Source organism: Rutilus rutilus, assembly GCF_951802725.1.
Source record: "Rutilus rutilus genome assembly, chromosome: 25".
NCBI classification, from domain to species: Eukaryota; Metazoa; Chordata; class Actinopteri; order Cypriniformes; family Leuciscidae; genus Rutilus; species Rutilus rutilus.
This window is the reverse complement of record NC_140229.1, coordinates 19,799,073-19,818,478: the sequence shown is the minus strand read 5'-3', so window position 1 is coordinate 19,818,478 and position 19,406 is coordinate 19,799,073. Positions and strand designations below refer to the sequence as shown.

The 19,406-nt window shown below is 36.5% G+C and overlaps 3 protein-coding genes across 4 annotated transcripts in view; all 3 read right to left on the bottom strand.

Annotated features, from left to right (window-relative positions):
* The window catches only part of nt5c2l1 (5'-nucleotidase, cytosolic II, like 1), a 16,946-nt gene extending 13,229 nt beyond the window's left edge, over positions 1-3,717 (bottom strand). Inside the window, exons 1-2 of one of the 2 annotated variants that reach the window (XM_084400666.1) lie at positions 3,461-3,717; positions 1-43 (exon numbers count right to left, since the gene is read on the bottom strand). The exon at positions 1-43 is cut by the window's left edge and continues 31 nt beyond it. In XM_084400666.1, the coding sequence (XP_084256792.1) occupies positions 1-43; positions 3,461-3,498 (81 nt within the window). In that variant the 5' untranslated portion in view covers positions 3,499-3,717. The remainder of the gene's footprint in view (positions 44-3,460) is intronic. The other variant, XM_084400667.1, reaches the window with a different exon arrangement.
* Positions 3,718-5,161: 1,444 nt separating this feature from the next.
* On the bottom strand, positions 5,162-13,225 carry LOC311285606 (solute carrier family 2, facilitated glucose transporter member 11-like). The gene is made up of 12 exons (XM_084401322.1): positions 13,012-13,225; positions 12,842-12,940; positions 12,452-12,612; positions 9,562-9,686; positions 9,347-9,476; positions 9,064-9,212; positions 7,484-7,674; positions 7,114-7,224; positions 6,908-7,009; positions 6,113-6,188; positions 5,896-6,023; positions 5,162-5,432 (listed from the first exon to the last, which is right to left on the bottom strand). The coding sequence occupies exons 1-12, from the start codon at positions 13,033-13,035 to the stop codon at positions 5,223-5,225; spliced, it is 1,506 nt and encodes a 501-aa protein (XP_084257448.1). The 5' UTR covers positions 13,036-13,225; the 3' UTR covers positions 5,162-5,222.
* Positions 13,226-13,350: 125 nt separating this feature from the next.
* Positions 13,351-18,372, bottom strand: ska1 (spindle and kinetochore associated complex subunit 1). Its single transcript, XM_084401323.1, has 7 exons — positions 18,253-18,372; positions 17,443-17,532; positions 16,865-16,989; positions 16,596-16,699; positions 16,287-16,427; positions 14,398-14,567; positions 13,351-14,140 (listed from the first exon to the last, which is right to left on the bottom strand). The coding sequence occupies exons 2-7, from the start codon at positions 17,528-17,530 to the stop codon at positions 13,992-13,994; spliced, it is 777 nt and encodes a 258-aa protein (XP_084257449.1). The 5' UTR covers positions 17,531-17,532; positions 18,253-18,372; the 3' UTR covers positions 13,351-13,991.
* Positions 18,373-19,406: the final 1,034 nt, after the last annotated feature.

The window sequence follows — 19,406 nt, the reverse complement described above, 5'->3', positions numbered from 1 at the left end:
GCACTTGATGTTTTCAAGTGTCAAACTCCGGTTCACAAACACCCTGAAGGGAAAGACAGGAGGTTGTTTATTTGATTGGTGGGTCATACCTTTCTTACAGTTATCAGCATATACTTTTATCCACAGAACACTTACACTGCATTAAATGCCATTTTAAAGGTTTTTATTTATTTATGAAAAACACACATTTAACATTGTTGCAGCACCTCTCTGCCCAGTCTGTCAGTAACGCCCTGTTTAGTTCCTCTATGAAGCCCCTCCTTCTGAAAAGCTCACTGTGCATTGATTGGCCGGCTGGAACAGTGTGTTGTGATTGGTCAACTGCTTTGAGCGTGTTTGGGAAATGTCACACTACTAACTAACACAGGCCTCGTCGCCTTTTTTATTTAATTTTTTTGCATATGACTTGGGTGGGAATTATTTAAATGAGGAATATTGTGACGTGTTTGTTCCTGGAAGAAAACTCAAGACTACAAACAAAGCGTTTCAAGGAGCTCAGAAACAGTGCGCACTGATATAGAGAATAACTCTCTATGAAGTCTTCATGCTTTGTAACTTTGCAGACATGCTCAAACAGCAACATTACACATGAAGAAAGATGAAAATGTAAAAAATAAATAAACATCCTTTAAGTTATAATCAAAGCCACAACCTCAGTGTAGTGACCCTGGTATAAATGCTGAATTTTGTAACATTATTGAACTGAATTGAATCGACACTGACTCGTGCTGAAAACGACACTACTGTCTTCTGTAGAGCTGCTTATGACTGAACTGAATTAATTTCATTACTGATGAATATTACACAGTTATTGAACTAAACTGAATCAACATTGAACTGACTGGAGCTGAATAATGAGACCTTTTTTAGAGCTTCTTACAGCAGAATTTCATTACTGTGAAACTGCTTTAAAACAATCTGTTTTGTATAAAGTGCTGTAGAAATGTAGATAACTTGACTAGACTTTAGCGCCACGCTCTATCAGCTGAGCAACAAGAACACGTAATACCGCCAAAAAGTGGTCATTTATATAGTGTTTGTATTCAAACGTGCAGTGCTTATCACACTGTCCTATATATCAAGTCAGCGCAGTTTAGGTCTGTTCTTATCAGGTCCCTGGCGTATGACATCAGTGCAGCTGGTGTGAGGTCACTGCCGTTCAAAGCACGTAAAGATGTGAAGGAGCAGCCAACTGGCACTCTTTCTTCTTGGCAATTTTACAACGCAAATAAGTCGTGTTTTTATATTTACAAAGGAAAGGACTGACTAAGCAATATCAAAATAGTAAGACAATGCAACTTGATTCAATCTAATGATATTTTAAATGTTGCATGCTTAACGGTCAACTAATGTTGAATATGAAAAAGAATTGAGGTTGAAATATTTTATATCTGCATATCACAACATTGCATTGCTAGAATTCATACAAATATTACTGACCAACTGACAGTTTCATATACTCGCCAATATATATATATTATATTTGTGCTGTCAATCGATTAAAAAATAACTAATCACACATTTTTCTGCAATTAATCACAAGTAATCACGCCTATATTAAAGTTTTTAATGCATTTTTATATTTGTAATAATTTCACATTGAAGCTCCCATGTAGAAACAAAATGAAGATGGTATATTTGTAATATTTGTATAATGTCATCTTATGAATGAATCTTATGATACCAGCACTGATACTGATGGATTTTATAGCCATTCTTTTTTTTTTTACTTTTTAACATATTTAACATTTTATAAGCTTTAAAAAATGACAACTTTTAATTTAAGTGAACTTAAATCAATCTTTGCATAAACCCATTGTAATAAATGTTACATTAAGCTGTGCCTTTAATATATCTTTAATATAGCTCAACATAACAGGTATACAGAAAAGTAATAATCAAACACTGCACAGTGGTTATAAGTGGAATATTAGTTGCCTTGATGAATTTATTGGCTGAATGAGATATTTTGTATTTAACCGAACAAATTCAAATTGAGAACAAAAAGTAGTGTTACTTAAGACAATTTCTGGTACAATATACTGTAAAAAAAAATTGTTGGTTTAACTAATAAAAGTAAATAATCTGGTTGCCTTAATTTTGAGTTCACTGAAACTAAAAATGTTAGTTACAAAAGAGAGATTGGTTCAATCAACAGAAATTCAAAATATTGTTGATTTGACAAATGAAAAAGTTGTGATAAATCATGAAAATAATTTTGTACAATGGAAAGAACCTAAAAATGCGAATGCTTCAGGTTGCATTGAATTTTCTCAACAATTCCTAAAGTGTATTTATGTCTCATTGACTCACTGTGCAGGTTCAGCTGAAGATGCTGTCATATGTTTGCAATGCCATATGCAACCTTTCTTATCATAGTTTTTGCCAACTTCTTTGATGACACACATGAATTCTTAAAGAAATAGTTCACCCACAAATGAGAATTCTGTCACCATTCACTCGCTCTTTTGTGTTCAGTAGAAGAAATAAAGTCATACAGGTTTGGTACGACATCAGGGCGAGTAAAGAATTTTAATTTTAGGGCGAACTATCCCTTCAGGTATGTCCAAAGTCTTAATGATTAAAAGGCACAGTTAATTAGGCTACCTAAAATAGATGAGTGACTTGTCATCTGTGACTAACTATTGAACGAGAAAAGAAACAATCAGTCTTTTATCTTTGAATAGATAAGACTTTCTTAGTATATAGGACCAACTAACTGAATAAATGAATAAATCAAATGAATGAATGAATGAATGAATGTATAAATAAATAACACTTTATTTTAGTGTCCTTGTTACACCTTATGTACTTACTATAGTAATAAAACAAAAAATATGCATAATTAGCCTACAAGCAACTAAACCAAACCCTATAAGTGTTACTAGTGCTCAGTACTTAATAAATTACACTCTAACAAGGACACCTTAAAATAAAGTGTAACCAAATAAACAAAATAAGCAAAACAACAAAAAAATTCTTCAGATGTAGGCTAATTATTGTTTTATGACTGATGTTATTATTTTTTGGAAAAGTTACATTTTGTTGAGATATTATCTTAGATAATATATTAGAGCATTGGCCCAGATTTATGTCTAAGTATGCTTTAAGTAAATTTATGACATTGAGAGGCAAGAAACTCAAATCCTGTCAGTGGATCTACAGTATTGCCATATTATTGTGAAATCAAACTACACGAAATGCCATTTTTTGTCCAAAAAATATCCCACGAGGCAGCATGATATACGACGAATAAGAATTAATTGCTAAGAATTACTGCAACAAAGAGAGATAAGTGGTATTGTAGTGGTATAACAACACAATTTAAAAAAACCCACAAACAAATCAACTGAAAATATTAATAAATATCAGCATACTAAGACCCGTGTTTCTAAAGATAGTTTAAGCTGGTTAAAGGCTGGTATTCACCTGTATGACTGTGTAAAGTACCTGTTCTTACCTGTGATGTATTTCTTTTTTGGCGCTGCGCATCTCCATCGCGAGTGTCTGGTGTGTGTGTGTCCGCTCGCGCTCACCGAATCACTCTGTGCTCACTCTGAACTGTCACGATACCCTTTTTGCGCTTTAAATTGTACCATGATGTTGACATCACCAATGTGAATTTTCCTTGGGTTTGGCTTGTAAACAGGAACCTTAAGTACGTAGTTTGGGCGTATGTGGGGTGCACGCGAACACGAGTGAAGTTTGAAATCGGTCGCTGTGGACAGGCTCCAGCGCGCAGCTCGAGCACGTAGATTGTGTTATCAGTGTCAGGCAGGCGCGCGCACTCGCCTCAGGACGCAAAGGTCCCGTCCAGCGCCCAAACACGAGACCATCGATACTGCGCCACCGAGGCCACTACAGTCATGAGCATTTACAAATTAACCGCGTATTAAAATTTCATTAATTAATTAATTAATTTAGCGGACTATAGTGTTCCTCCCTTCATTCATATTCGCGACAAGAGAGCGCGGGGCAAGTTGTCACATTGGCTATAACTATAAGATACTCGCTCACTGAAAGACAAAATTGTCACTTGTTTTAAATTTTTAACAAATGAAATGTAAACAATTAAATTTCAAACTCCGCTAACACACACACACACACACACACACATATTTACACACATTTCTTTAAAATGCTTCTATGGGTAAAAGAAGAAATTTTGAGAAATATTATATTTGTCCATACCATTTTCCTTCATGCTGCAATGTGACACCCAGGATAAAGCCCCATGATAGAGATCAGGCCATTCTCATGAATATTTGGAAATAGCTTTTATGTTTATATTTTCAGTGTTTCATTTTTGAGCAGTTTTGTAATGTGCTCTTGACAAATGTATTGGTTCATTGATATCTTTTTATTTAGCTTCATTTTTATTTCAGCTTATTTTAGTTGCCTACTTACATTTTTCAACCAATATGTACATTTTATTTTAGCCTTATTTCAATTAACGAAAACAAGTGTTGATTCACATGTTTTTTTTTTTTTTACTGATTAATGTCCATAATGAAGTCATTAAACATTCTTTACAGTGTCTTATTTTGTGTTATACAGAAGCAAAATTCCTTCTGGTTTTTATGGGTGAACCAGACCTTTAACCCACTTTTAAATTGAGAACATTTTAAATCTCAAATGTTTTTTTTTTTTTTTTTTTTAAATGTGATGGTTTTAGAGAATATGTAATTTAAATAAATTGTATAATATTTAATGATAAAACAGCAACTTGGCATAAACATTAAAGCAATTTTCTGACTATTTTGGGTACGCCCCATTAGTATGGATGATTTTTGTGAGATGTCACATTATACAGTCATTTTGGTGGAGTCCAATTTTTAATTTGATAGTTCTATGGTGTGGTAAGAGGCACACACCTCTGAGGACTGATACTCAAGTCTTACTAATCACTACTGAACCATGCAAGGAACAATGTCAATAAAGTCATTGCACCACAACAACTGTTTCAGGCCAAACCTGAATTGGTGTCTCTCAGCGTGACAAAGTACAAATGTATTGATTCAACATTCAGCTCGCCTCTAATTAAAATTAGATTCTGAGTTAACAAATGGGATGTGGCTCACTGTTTAACACACTAGATGTCACCAACAGAATAGCCAAACAGATCACAGAGTCATCAGCCATCAAAACAAGAAATGAATATTGGGTGTAAGATAACTTTTTATTGGTCAGCTTCTGAATTGGCTACATGACTAACTCTGGTGCTAAAGCTTGGTAGATATGGCAGTTTGTATGTTGTTGATGTGTATTGAGCTCAGTTTGGAGTCTCTGCGTTTCTGGTGCATTCTCTTAAAATCTTCGGAGATCTCCAGAACAGTTTTATTCTTTGTCTCAGGCACGTGGAACCACACAAAAACACCAGAGAAGAAGCAGAACACAAAAAATACGAGGAAGCAAAAATAATCCAAATGCTCCTGCAATGTAGAAAAACATTAGTTAAGAAAAAAAAACTAACAGTGCAAATAGGCATGTTTTCAAAAGTTTACTTTATATTTTTTGGTTTATGTCATCTTACACTTATACTGACACCTAGTGGTGTGGGTGTATGTAAAAGCACCTTTCACTTTCAGGTTCCACTGATGAAATGCACAGTTCACATTAAGCCATAATTAATTTATTCTTCAAGTGAAAGGTAACAAGAGTAGTAACCAAATAAAGTTGAGTAGTATTAAACTGGTCATGTGATCTAAAAATGGCAGCCTCCATAAGGAGACCCACTCCATGTAAAATAAAAAAGGTTTTAATAAGGCTACTAATACGAGTCTTCATCTCATGTGAGATTACATTTGAAAAATGTTTAAAATGATGTAACCTTTTTGAATGTGTAAATTCTAAGCAAAAAATGGGTCACAAAATGATTGATGTGGACCATCTCACCACTATAAGAGGAAACAACATTCCCACTAGGAAGAGCCCGACCCAGTTGAGGATGCAAGCCACCATGAACGCCGGAGGTTTATAAGACTGTGTGAAGATCTCACCAGGAAGTGGTGCGGTCACCCCGGCTGTGGAAGAGAGAATTCACAAGAGTATTTTTGAGACAATAGAGCCACAAACACGAGTCTGAGAACGGCAGAACAGTGTGTGGATGTACCTGGCCCGCTAGAGAAGAAGAAAATGTAGGCGAAAATGAGGACCATGCTGCAATATGGCATCCAGGATACAGAGTCCTATAACAGAGCCAGACATTTTCATGTAATATAAACAGTACCTTGTTAGTCATACTCATTAATTAGTTTTTTTTGTTATTTTACCTGATTTGTCTTTAAGAAATAATCCACTTAAAATTGTTGTTCAAAACCCTTATGGCATTCTTTCTTCAATGAAATGCAAAATATGTGGATATATGGTTTTCTGTGAATGAGTTAAATTGTGTCTGTTCCTCACACAGAAATCATTTTGATCTGAACTTATATCTAAACTACATTTATTGTACTTTTATGATACGTTTTAGTCATTTTGAAGATTGACAGCTCCAGTCCCCATTCACTTTTAATACATTTAAAAGAGCAACCTGAAATATGGTGGTTATCTGTAAACAACAGCCTTAAATTTCAGGCTGTTCCTCACACAAATCTGTAACATGAGTTATATGAACTACTTATCCAGTACTTTCATGATGCTTTTGGTCATTTTTGACATAATTTTTAGCCATTATATGAAAAGAGCAGAAGGATATTCTGCAAACATCTCTTTCTCATATGGCTTTGGAAAGAGATTAAGTAAATGCTGACTCGTTTCAAATCACACAATCTGCACAATCAGCGCTTTTCTTGTTAATAACTGAATTATTAGCCATACACGCAAACTATCATTTGTAGTCTCATTCAAAAATTAACCACACAATGTATATAATTGCACTATTGCATAATTAAAGAAATAACCAAACCTGTAGGTAAAGCGTGAGTGTGAGCAGGGCAAGCGAGGCCGCCATGCACAGGTAACCCCTAAAGAGAAGCACTCTCTTCCCTGTACTCTCAATGATCAGCACCTGGATAAAAATAGCACAGTAAACAACCACACAAATCCAACAGAAGCTTCCTTTAAACCAGGTCACATCATGTTTTGAGGTTGAGGTGGTGAGGAGCGGCTCACGCAGGCAATGGAGGTGGAGACTTCACACAGGCCTGTCCCTAAGGCGGCATAGCGCAGGCTCTCCTTGGCAATACCGGCAGCTTGAAACACATCAAACGAATAGAGATAGACCTGCAAAGACATCAATCGCAGGCCATATGAACACCAATACCTTCAAATTCTATTATTCATCTTCGAAACTGAATGATGAAAATAATTACGGTGGCTTTCTTTAAAAAGAAGACAATTCTCGTAATGTGTTTTCTGTGCGGTGTGAAGTCAATTTCCTGAGCAGACTGTGGCGTGTAGCGGTGCGTTTTGACAAATTCTCCATTCAATCATTTTTGGATTGAGCAGGTGCGGGCGGCTACGTGTCTTTTCAGTGACTCACAGCATTGATGCCGCAGAGCTGCAGAGTGACGAACGTGACGAGGATGGTGAGGAGCTGCCAGCGGACGTTGTGGTCGAGGAAGAGGTCCGTGAGCCCCTGGATCTTCACTCCCTTCAGGGTGGTGTGTTCAGCCAACATCTCCTCCATCTCTGGTCCAGGGTCCGTTTTAGCCCCCCACAGCCTGCGCAGAGCTGGGCCGTAACAAACATTGTCAAACGACTTGACAGAACACACACTGTAAAATTTAAGAGAGCGCGATGCGTTGCGATACAAATACTGTTTTGACACACTTCGGCTTGGGAAGCGTTTGCCAGTCGATTAAAAGTTTGGGGTTGGTAAGATTTTTTAATGTTTTGAAAGAAGTCTCACCAGGGCTGCTTTTATTATAATAAACAAAATACAGCAAAACAGTAATATTGTGAAATATTATTTCAATTTAGAATAATTCTATTCAAATATATTTTAAAATGTCATTTATTTCTGTGATCGAAGGTGAATTTTCAACATCATAACTCAGTTTCATCAGGTTTCATTAGTTACGTTTTCATCCAAAGTTGCGAATTTAACTTTAAATTGGAATATCGCATAAAACTTTTGCAAATAAAGCACTTTGCTCAAGCATTTCAGAACGACCAAAACAACATTTTCAGATTCTGTGCAATGAGATCGTCCCGCTGGTTAGTCCAGCGATGCCGCAAAGTATCATGACTTTTTTGGTATCTGTGTTTCCATCGTCGTTTATGCGCATGTTTTCTTATCGGATAAAAAGTTTATCCGACTTTTAATTCGTAATTAATTAACTCGTATTTTTTAGAATTTATGCACATCATCTTGACGTTTCCGTCCAGAGTTGTTTATGCAATATCCCAAAATGCGCATAAAAATAGGTGGATGGAAACATAGCTAGTGTCACATGATCCTTCAGAAATCATTCTAATATGCTAATTCGCTGCTCACAAAACCTTTATTATTATAATTAATGTTGAAAACAGTTTTTGCTGATTAATATGCTTGTGGAAACCCTGATATACTATTCAGAAGTTTGGGGTAAATAAGATTAAAGAAAAAGAAATTAATACTTTGATAAAAAGTGACAGTTAAGAAATGTATAATGTTACAAAATATCAGTACATAAAATACACAAAATTATTTTAAATATTTCTATTTCAAATATATGGAATTTAATGTATGAATGTATTGAATATATGGTTCTTTTGAATTTTCTATTCATCAAAGAATCCTGACAGTATTGTGGTTTCCACAAAAAATATATAAAAACAGTTTTCAAAACTGATCATTATAAGAACCACTATTAATAATTGAGCAATAATTATGAGCAGCAAATTTCTGAAGGATCATGTGACATTGAAGACTAGAGTAATGATGCTGAAAATAAATTACATTTTGAAATATATTCAAATAGAAAACAGTTATTTTTAAATTGTAATAATATTTCACAATATTGCTCTGTATTTGATAGAATTGGTGAACATAAGAGACTTATTTCAAAGACATTAAAAATCTAACATTTAACCGGTAGTGTATGTGTAAATGTCAAAGAAGGAGTCTGTGGTTCTGACCCGTCTCACAGCCGTGTTTGTCTGCCTTCTCCAGCAGGAGGTACCGCGGGGACTCTGGGAGAAAGGGCAGAGTTAACATCTGCAGGAGCGCAGCCGCCCCACTGAAGGCCAGCAGCCAGATCCAGCGCTCCTCAGTGCCCAACACCTCGCTGACACACACACACACAAAACGTTCAAAAGTTCAAATCTTTCCAAATGTATGACGAAGACGTGTTTATTTGATTAACACGTGGACAGTAACAGGAAATGCTTCAGGAAGATGAACCTGCTGTTAATGACCCACCTGATCCCAAGCAGCTGACCGAAGAACTTCCCCAGTGAGACAAAAGAGGCCACAGACACACCAACCATCCCACGCAGCCTCTTGGGGGCGCACTCCAATATATACATGGTGTGGACAGTCAGACTCACACCTGCGCAGACATCACTCAAGTAGTTTATATGGAAACATAGCACATCACAAACCAGACAATACATGTACAGATTTCTCCAACGCACCAGCGTTGATGCCGTATAGGACGCGTGCCACCATGATCATCTCAAACGAGAGGGCGGTTTTACTCAACAACATCAGGACAGCTCCACAGATTGCCACCACATTGTTCAAAAGCAGAGTTCTCTTCCTGTGAAGGGTTAAAAACACACACTGTGCAAACACACTTAATTGCTGCTCCTTCTATAAGAACTGAAATAATTAAAATTGACCAAAACTAAAAAAATTCAAGTCATTCCAAATCCGTGTGATTTTTTTTTCTTTCCTTTTTTAATACCATGCCAACTGCTATGGCTATGTTTATGTTTAATTATTAAAAGATAAAACTAAATAAGAACTCAAAGGGGTAGAAGTATTACAGTCCAGCAAAATGTTTAATGTGTATGATTTTTTTCTTTCGTCACACACAAAAAGAGATGTTTGGCAGGATGTTCATGCTCTTTATCATTTAATGAAAGTGAATGATGAGCAGGGGCTGTTAAGGCTCCAAAAACATTATAAAATGTAGTCTATATGCACCATGTTTCAAGTTTTTCGAAGCCATACATGAACAATATAGTGCACAAGTCATATATAGACTACTCTTATGGTGCATTTAGTCATTTCTGGAGCAGTTCATCTCCTGGTCACTGTTCATTCATTGTATGGAAAAGAGCAGCATAGACATTCTACTAAACATCTTTTTTTTCTTTCTGTGGAAGAAAAATAAATGTATTCAGGGGCCGGTTTCACAAAGCTATTTTAGACCGGTCTATAGTGTTAGACAAGTCTAACATTTGCTCATAGACTAGGCTAATGCAAGTTAGACTGTTTCACAAAAATAAAGACTGACTTAATTTAGACCAAAAAAATTAGACACCTTTACCCCCAGGCTAACTTAGGTCTAAGACTCTATGTTACCTTGGCAACCAGCAGTAACGATCAGTTACATTACAAACAGCCAAAAGAAAAGGGAAAATGGCTCATAATTTAAACATTTCTTCTTGTTACTACATTCTCCGCTAAATTCCCCAAGTAAAATGTCCTTGTAACTGTTATACTCCTCCAACAAACACATATTTTCCGCTGGGGTAAACTGCACTGAGCGGTTGAATGCGCTTACTCGATCCGCCATGTTTTTTGTTTTGAAAAGTGTCTTATTTTACCCAGAATGCATTGCAGTGTAGTCCTACTTAAGATAGTCAGAGTCTTAAGTGCTTTGTGCAACGGTCTGATTTAGATGTCTATCTGAAGTCTGACTATCTAAGCCATAGTCAAAGTCTATCTTTGTGAAACCGGCCCCAGGTTTGTAACAACATAAGGTTGACTAAATGATGATAACATTTACATTTTTGGGTGGACTATCCCTTTAAGAAATATTCAAATGAAATATTACATTTGAAATGTTTTGCTCTGCCAGCTGGTTTACAGGAACAGAACATGACCTGAAGAGGCTTCATCTAGAAGAGACTGGCTTAAAGAAATATATGTGGCTTTATGTTAGCATTATTTCAGGACAGTTCTGGAATTAAAAGCCCATGTTGCTCATTGAATTGCTCCCATTTGGTCATTTATTCACATGCTAAGAATGTTTGATACAAAAGTTGCTTCTTAAAATACAGAATAATGGGCTGTGGATGGATCCATGTTAGGATCCTGAAAATCAGCCAAGGTTACACTAGTGTTCAAAAGGTTTTTTTGTTAGTTAAAGAAATTAATAACTTATTCAGCAAGGATGGATTAAATTGATCATAAGTGACAGTGACAGTGACAGGGTTCCCACACCTTGGTTAACTTCAAATTCAAGGACTTAATGTGGGGACACATTTCAAGTGAGAGCAAGGTTACATCGTGTTAATTTGTAAGATACATTTTTACAGTTTTCATCTGTCAAACAACTGTGCAAAAAATATATTTTTTCATTTATTTTTGGCCACATGACAGAGATCTGATCATAGTTTTGCATAAAACTGAAGAATATTCTGTACATCCTATAAAAAATAAAATAATAATAATCAAATAAAATATTAAATAAAAATGTGTCAAGGTCTTGGAACTGATTATTTCAGCATGACAACTTGACAGCTCAACAATAAACCATGAGGAACCATGAGATCAAGTATGTGAACTTGCAACAGAACACATTATTATTTTACATTTGATTATTTTATTTATTTCTACATTACTCTTCAGTATATGTTGGTGTGCCTTAAGCATTTATTTACTACTTAAATTATGACTTCATTATTATGTAATTATTTGTCCCATTTTTATTTAAATAATTTAGCTTTTTTTAAATGCCATAAATTGTGCATGACAGATAGGATCATCATTTATTATGCATGTTTAATATTTATAAACGGTAAATTAATAAATAACATTCATAATAATTTATGAATTAATCTGTCTAATAACGTATGAGAAGAAAAATTCTTTGTAATCTTCTTTGGTGAGCCAAATATCTTGAAACTTGCATTTTCCAGGCATCACATTTCAACTGTTTCAGCCTATTTTTGCAATGTTTCATGGTTTATGTCTGTGAAATGTTGAGGTACCATTGTAGTAGTTTCGTGCACACATGAATGTCATGGCAACGTACAACACAAGGTACCTCACGCGAGAAACACTTAATGTAACGTGTAAATGCATAACTAACGTAAATCAAACAAGCTAGTATGCATAGGCCACGAAGTGGGTTTTTTTCCAGAAAACTTCTTGCACAAAATAAATTCAAGCACTTTCAAGGACCCATATATTTTCAAGAACTTTCCAGGGCCAAACTTTCAAGGACCCGTGGGAACCCCAATTAAATACATATATATATATAAAAATAAAAAATCTCTTATATTTTAAGGTGAACTATCCCCAATAAGTAACTTCATTCATCATCAGATGACCTGACTGCACTTCCAGTACCTTCCATACACTCCTGCCAGATGTCCAGCATACAGGGTTCCAGCCAGTCCTCCGATGCAGTATATGGACACAATGAAGGACCAGATGAGGGTCAGCTCCCACGGTTCAAGAGAGTGGCCATAACGATGCTGGCAGGTGCTGTTCACCAGCTCTTTAATAAACTTGCAATGTAAGCACAAGCCTCAGTTGATTATGCCATTCATTTCATTTTATTGTACTCATAAGCTCTGATATGTATTGATTCTTTGATCCTTTGGGAATGTCTCATCTCAAGACAGCAGGAGAAATGCATGCGATTAATACTAATTCCCTCCAACCCCCCTATTTGCAGCTCAAAAGAGACAGTAAATCACCCTAAGACACTTTATAACCAAACAAGCAGGCACTTACAAGTGATGGCGAGTTCAGGACAGAGATATGGAAGCCATACTGGAAGGTCCCTCCTATTCCTGCTATGAAAATGGCTGCAACGAGCACTGGACTTCTTGCCTGCAAAAAAATGAAAGATTTTTGTGAAAACTGGACAACCAAACCATCATGTAATTGAACAGTTAGCGTACCAGTTGTCTTAAAGCATCCGTCATCGTGTGCGCAAGTGCAGCGTACTACTACATGTAGTCTTGATGTCTTCCTAAGCCAATGCTGATGACAAAGCAAGCAAAGCAATGACGATGACAAAGCAAGAACAAAAAATGTCTAACTTACTGTTGATGTGTAACTTTTCATGCTTGGTTGAGTTTTTGGTGAGAAAACGGAGTAAAGTTGAGACTCATCTTCACACGTCCCTTGGGTACTGTTAACTGAAAGCCGCTTCTTTTGTCTCAAAAATGAATAATACTAAAATGTCAATACAGCAATCTCGCCGTTTTTTTAAATGACACTGACATTTGAGATGAGGTTACCAATACGGCCATTTTATTTGAGCTCCAATATTTTTCTACTTTCCACCAATATAAATAATACAGCAATCAATTTATAATTTCATCATCACAGATAAAGTGACCCATCTACATCATCAACTGTATTCACAAAGCCAATTTGTAGGTTGACCCCAGAATGCAAATTCGACATGTGGTGCTCCTGAGAATTTCTAATGGGTTTTCAGAACAGGATTTATGAGTAAATTAAGTCTGTTGTTGACATTGATTGAAGAGAAGTTTGTTGAGCAAAATAATGAGTGTTTGTACTGCAACATAAATTTATCAAAGTTATACCTCAGATGTGAATTCATGAATTATTAACAAAATTGAGCACACAACGGTTTGAGCATTTGATGTTTGACTGTGTTCTGGATAATTTATACTGTAGAACAGAATGTGAAAGTTTCTTCAGGCAATAACAGAACGTATTTTACACATAAATCCATCTCTCCGTCAGGTTTTAGGCCCACAAAGGTAATTAATGTACATAAGGATGATTTGCCAAACAATTCGGATACTGAAGTTCATTCAACAGCAAACAGCTCTCAAACAAACATATCCTTTAGTGCGCAGTGCCTTTTAAAACTCCATTGAAAGCGATGTGATGGAGATGTGGGCCCTTAGAGCAGGACGTAGCGTGCGAAACCACCGCCTCGGACCTCCTTCAGACGCTGGCAGTGGCGTAACATGTTCAACATGCCCACAAACCGTTTGTCCACCTTCAGCTGGGTGAACTCTTTGATGTCTTGCTCCACGATGAAAAACTGACCTGTGGGACACAAAAAGATTTGATGGATTACCTCTTTCAGCCTATAAGAGCTTATTAAATACCAGACCGGGATAAATGACCGTAGTTATCAGAGCACTTATACCAGTTCATGCTCCCGTGGCGTTAATAGTTTTTTGGAGCAAACGGTTGACTCTCAATTCTTGATATGACAAGACTGTTAATACAAGATGGACTGCAGAGCTAAATGAGGTCAAATAAGCCGCTCCAGAACAGACAGACAGATTAAACAGTGATACCCTTGGTGTCCTTTGTCTCTTGGTCTTTAAAGCGCTGGTGGAGCGAGCGGGACACGTTGTTCAGGGTTTTGACTGACTGATGGAGGATCTTATATTTTGACGTCACAGCTGTGTTGATGCTTTGGACCGCCGCGTTCAGCTGGTCGTACGTCACACGGCCTTTCATGTACCTGTGACAGCACAAGTGAAGTTGAAGAAACTTCAATAAATTGCATGCGAATTTTAGCAAACATTTGAAAGATGCTGAATCCTCATACCAACTGTTCTTTGGGACACTTGACTCTGATTGGTCAATCGTGGCATGCTTGTTCCAAAACCCAGTGAACTCTCTTCCTTTTTACTGCCTACATAGCGATACTGCCTATCTGCGTTATCCGGATACATGTGAAAATTGCATTTTCGTTTCAAGGCGCTCTCCCTCCACACTAGCGGTTTTAAAGCATTTTCCAAAAGTTTCTTATCCACACTGAAACGTCAGAAGACACTTAAATCATCTTACTGCGCATGCGTAAAACATAATAAAAGATCACTCACATGATACAGAGAGACCAGACATGTGCATTCAGGAAGCACTCAATCGCCGCTCCATGTATGGTCTAAACCGCAACTGCTTAAAGGGATAGTTCACCCAAAAATACAAATTCCGTCATTAATTACTCACCCTTCAATCTGTTCATCATATAAAGCAATCATGTCTTTTCAGAAAACTTAGACAAAACCGCTCAATCTCTTTATGAACTTTTTGAAGCGTCAAAGTGGTAGTTGCGTAGCTGTCTATGGAGGGATAGAAATCTCTTCGATTTCATCAAAAAGATCTTTATTTGTGTTCCAAATATGAATGAAAGTCTTACTGGTCTGGAACGACATGAGGGCGAGTAATTAATGACAGAATTTTCATTTTTGGGTATTAACCATCCCCTTAATATTTGTTTAAACAATTAGCCTTTAACAGTGGAAAAAATACCATTACCCATTGTAGAAGCCATATAACTCTGAATGTTTAAAGTGAATGTCATGTGACTATGGCAATAAGTGGAGTGTTAATTATGTGGGATTAAAACACCTGTTGTGCGTGTGTTGGCAGGGAAGAATGGGGTGAGTGTGGGAGCACGCATTTTTTGTTAACTGTACAATACGTCCAAATGATTTTACTCTAGAGAATCGTCAGAGCTTGCAAGAAGTTTTCAGTGGATGGAAAATAAAATTCAGGTTTCAAGTATCAAGGATGATGTCATGACGTGTCATAGAAAGACCTCAATCAGTTCCTTAGCGGTTTAGGTTCGTTTTTGTTGTGCCGCTACACCCATGACACGGCAAAGAAATCTCTACTAATCAAAGAATCGTGACAAACAAATTGCGCAAAAAGAACACTGTAGCGCCACCCAGTCCTATGAAGCTCCGCACATGTCATAATCCAGTCATTCTGCATATGTTCTCAAACTACCTAAATATTAGAAGAAGAAAAAAAATGCAATAATCTTTTGCAATCTTTTTTTGAATTTGATTATGTCATTCACAATGCTTCATGGGACTGTAGTTCTTTCCCTCATTAAAGCTGTACAGACTGATTCCGTTGCATTTTTTGCTTCAAATCAAAGTTTGTAATGTTGTAATTCACCTCGTAGCTGGTTGATTTGGCTCATAACTTATAACTCTTAAAGACTTTTCAGAAATCCCTATGGGAAACACTTCCAGAACCAAGGTCGCTAGAGTTTGGTGGTAGCATGCTGTTAAAAAGAAGAAGGTAGCCTACCTTTCGAAACAGCCTTCACATCAGGATCCCGCCTACTATGCTGTCTAGTTAGGCGGCTCACTGGGTTTTGGAACACAGCAATTGTTTACTATTATTTGCTCACAGAGTTTGTTTAGACAGTTGTGGAAAGACTCACGGTGGTATGCTGTCAAACTCTGGGACGGTAATGAACTCCATCTCTTTGATCTGGTTGCGCTGAGGTTTCCTAGGCGGCCCCTGATCCTGTGGGGCGGGGGGCGCATCTGTCTGCCTGCTCTGAACTGCCACCTGTCCTCCACTGAAGACAAAAAAAGACAAACTCATCAGTTTCAGTCAAACAGAAGCTGGCGGAGGCTTTACGTTGTTGAGATTTTTGTGGTGTTTCCTAATGATGAACCAAACTGAATAAGGCACCATCCCACAGATGGATAGTTAGGAAATAGAGAGATATAAAAACAGGAAATACCCTTGCGGAGCTGCTTGTTGGCCTCTTTTGGGCATGTGCGGAGGGGTGTTGTTCTTGAGGTGGTGGGCATCCTGTTCATCCTCCTGGAAAAACCCTTCTAGATCCTATTGGCAAGATAATTAAAAGATTCAGAAAAGAGAACAAAAGTAAAAATGTAGCTTTGAACATTTTCTTTGTTAGCTTTCATTTAGCTTTGAGCACTTTTGAAAAAAATATGACTAAATGTTACAATTACAGAGAATATCTGCAAAATAAAATAAATATTACACCTTCAAATGCTTCAGCAAGTCTCTCTGCTGGCCCACATATCTCTCAAAGCGATCAAGAAGCTCATTGATGGCAGTGACTTCTTGCTCGATTTTGAGAAGAGTTCCCCGTTTGTCTGGATCTTTTGCTAAAGAAAATTCACACAGGACATACCGTAACGAATCACTGCACCAACAAGGAACAATTTAAAAATTACCAAATTTAAGTTAAGTTACAAACTTATTCATTATTTCAGATTAACAGAGATGCACTGAAAATGTCGGCACCCGAAATATATTTTAAAGAATCTTGGTAATCAAACAGTTGATGGACCCCATTGACTTGAATGGATTTTTTCCCCCTATGGAATTCAATGGGGTCCATCAACTGTTTGATACCAAGATGTGTTCAACAGAAGAAAGACATCTTTGAGGGTGAGTAAATGATGACAATTTTAATGTTTTGGGTGAACGATCCCTTTAATTAGTAATACTTTTTGTTTTTTGGCTAAATGAATTGGCTAATTCTGTTTTTTTGTGAAATAAGAAAAAAAGAAGATTTCATTGCATTCCTAGTAACAGGTACAATAAATCCAGCTTACCAACAGCTCGAAGCTCCAGCAGTCTTTTAATCATGGAAATTTTGTTGTTAATATGTTGTGTTACTTCTTCAAGCTCACAGTGATTCATTTCTTTAAAAGGGAGATCAAAAGATTAGAGGTCAACAAGAGCATATATTCAAAGACAGACCATGCTTAGGAGGACTGTAACTCCTCTACCTAGCAACCGCCTAACAACACCCTAAGAACAAGCCAGATATTCGTAGCAACGGCCTAGCAACCACCTAGAACACATTAGCAACATCCACCACTCTAAACACCAATAACCCAGCAAACACACACTCAGACCACATTAACAAACCGCTTAGCATCAACCCTGCAGAGTTACACGACATGTAACACAATTCAAATTATATTTACTCTCCATTAGGCCGAAATGTTAACACATTTTAAAGCTTTCATGGAAGGCTTTATCATTCGTCTTCCTCTTTTATTTTTATTTGTCGAGATGAACTCATATATGACGTGACTTGAAGCATTTCGCGCGATGAACGCTACAGCCACATGACGACGACGACGACGACGACGACAACAACAACAACAACAACAAATCTAGAGACTGACAGACCGCACTGCACACATTAAACAACGTTTAACAGTAACGTTAGTCCCTCAGTCTAAATTATTTGTTACAGACATAAATCATGGTCCTCAAACACTTCTTCATCAGTGTAAATATTAAAAAAATCAAAGGTTTCGTTTTGTATTGTTCTCAATCTAAAGACACAGTTGTGGATACATCGGCAACTTTACCAGTTAAGAAAGAAAATACAAAAAACTAATGATATTTACCTGTCCTGTGGATTTTTATGGGGTTGATTAGTATATTTATGAAAGGGATGTGATGTAGTCAGATCGCGCCAACTTTCAAACACACGCACGCGCAGAAGACACTTTGTGATTCGTCCACGCACTTCTTCTTCTTCTTCTTTCTTTTAATGGCGGTTGGCAAACAACTTTTCAGTGTGCATTCAATCCACGCACTTTCGTCAGAGAGAAACTTAATTAGCACAAATTCATAATAAAATAACGTAATAATAACTTAAGTGATTTCTGATAAGACCATTAAAAATGTTATGTTATTTTAATTAATTATTTTTAAGATAATGTAATTATTAAGTCTTTCTCTGATTTTGTTAATGCTGTGCAAATTAATATATTTGTATGTTCGGGTTTTCACTGAACGTCAACAACTAAAGATACCGTGAATTAAATAATTAAAATGTGCAGTTTAATATTTAGATTAATGTAGCTTTAGCAGCACTGATTTTTGATACATGCGTTTTTTCAGAGACCTGAATATTTTTTCCAGATTTCACCTGAGTAACTTTACAGCGTCACACATGCTGTGGTATGATTTACAGCGTTTTTATTTAACTATTAGCAATTGTGCTTTTCTGAATCTTAACCATCATGATTCATGTGTCAATTGTCACATGTTTTTAAAGATTTTATTTTTATGCTGATTAGTCGACTCATAATGGGTGTAAAAACACATTTTGTGTCTGCACCTACAAATATCTTCAAAAGGTTTTTGCAGTTATGCCATAGATAGAATAATAATTTCCCCAAAGAGCTTCTCAGTAAAAGTTTTTTTTTTTTTTTTCTGAGTGTGAAGAATATTTCCTTTAATATAAAGAACTTTTTGTGTGATGGAAAAGTTCCATTGATGTTAAAGATTGTTTATGGAAATACAAATAAAGCACCTTTACTTTTGAGAGTATAGCCTATTCTTCACGAATCAGTGTTTGGATTTGACTGTTAGTCCAAGATGATGACAATGTTGTCCATTAAGAAAAAAAAAAAAAATAGAGAAAATGCTTAATTTATTGAAGCATGTATTTTAGGCAGTGAGTCACGCTATACAGTAGCTAAATCAGGCCCATTGAATTCAGTTGATTCTCATGAAATGTTCTGTACAGGTGAAGATACCGTTCCAATCAGTG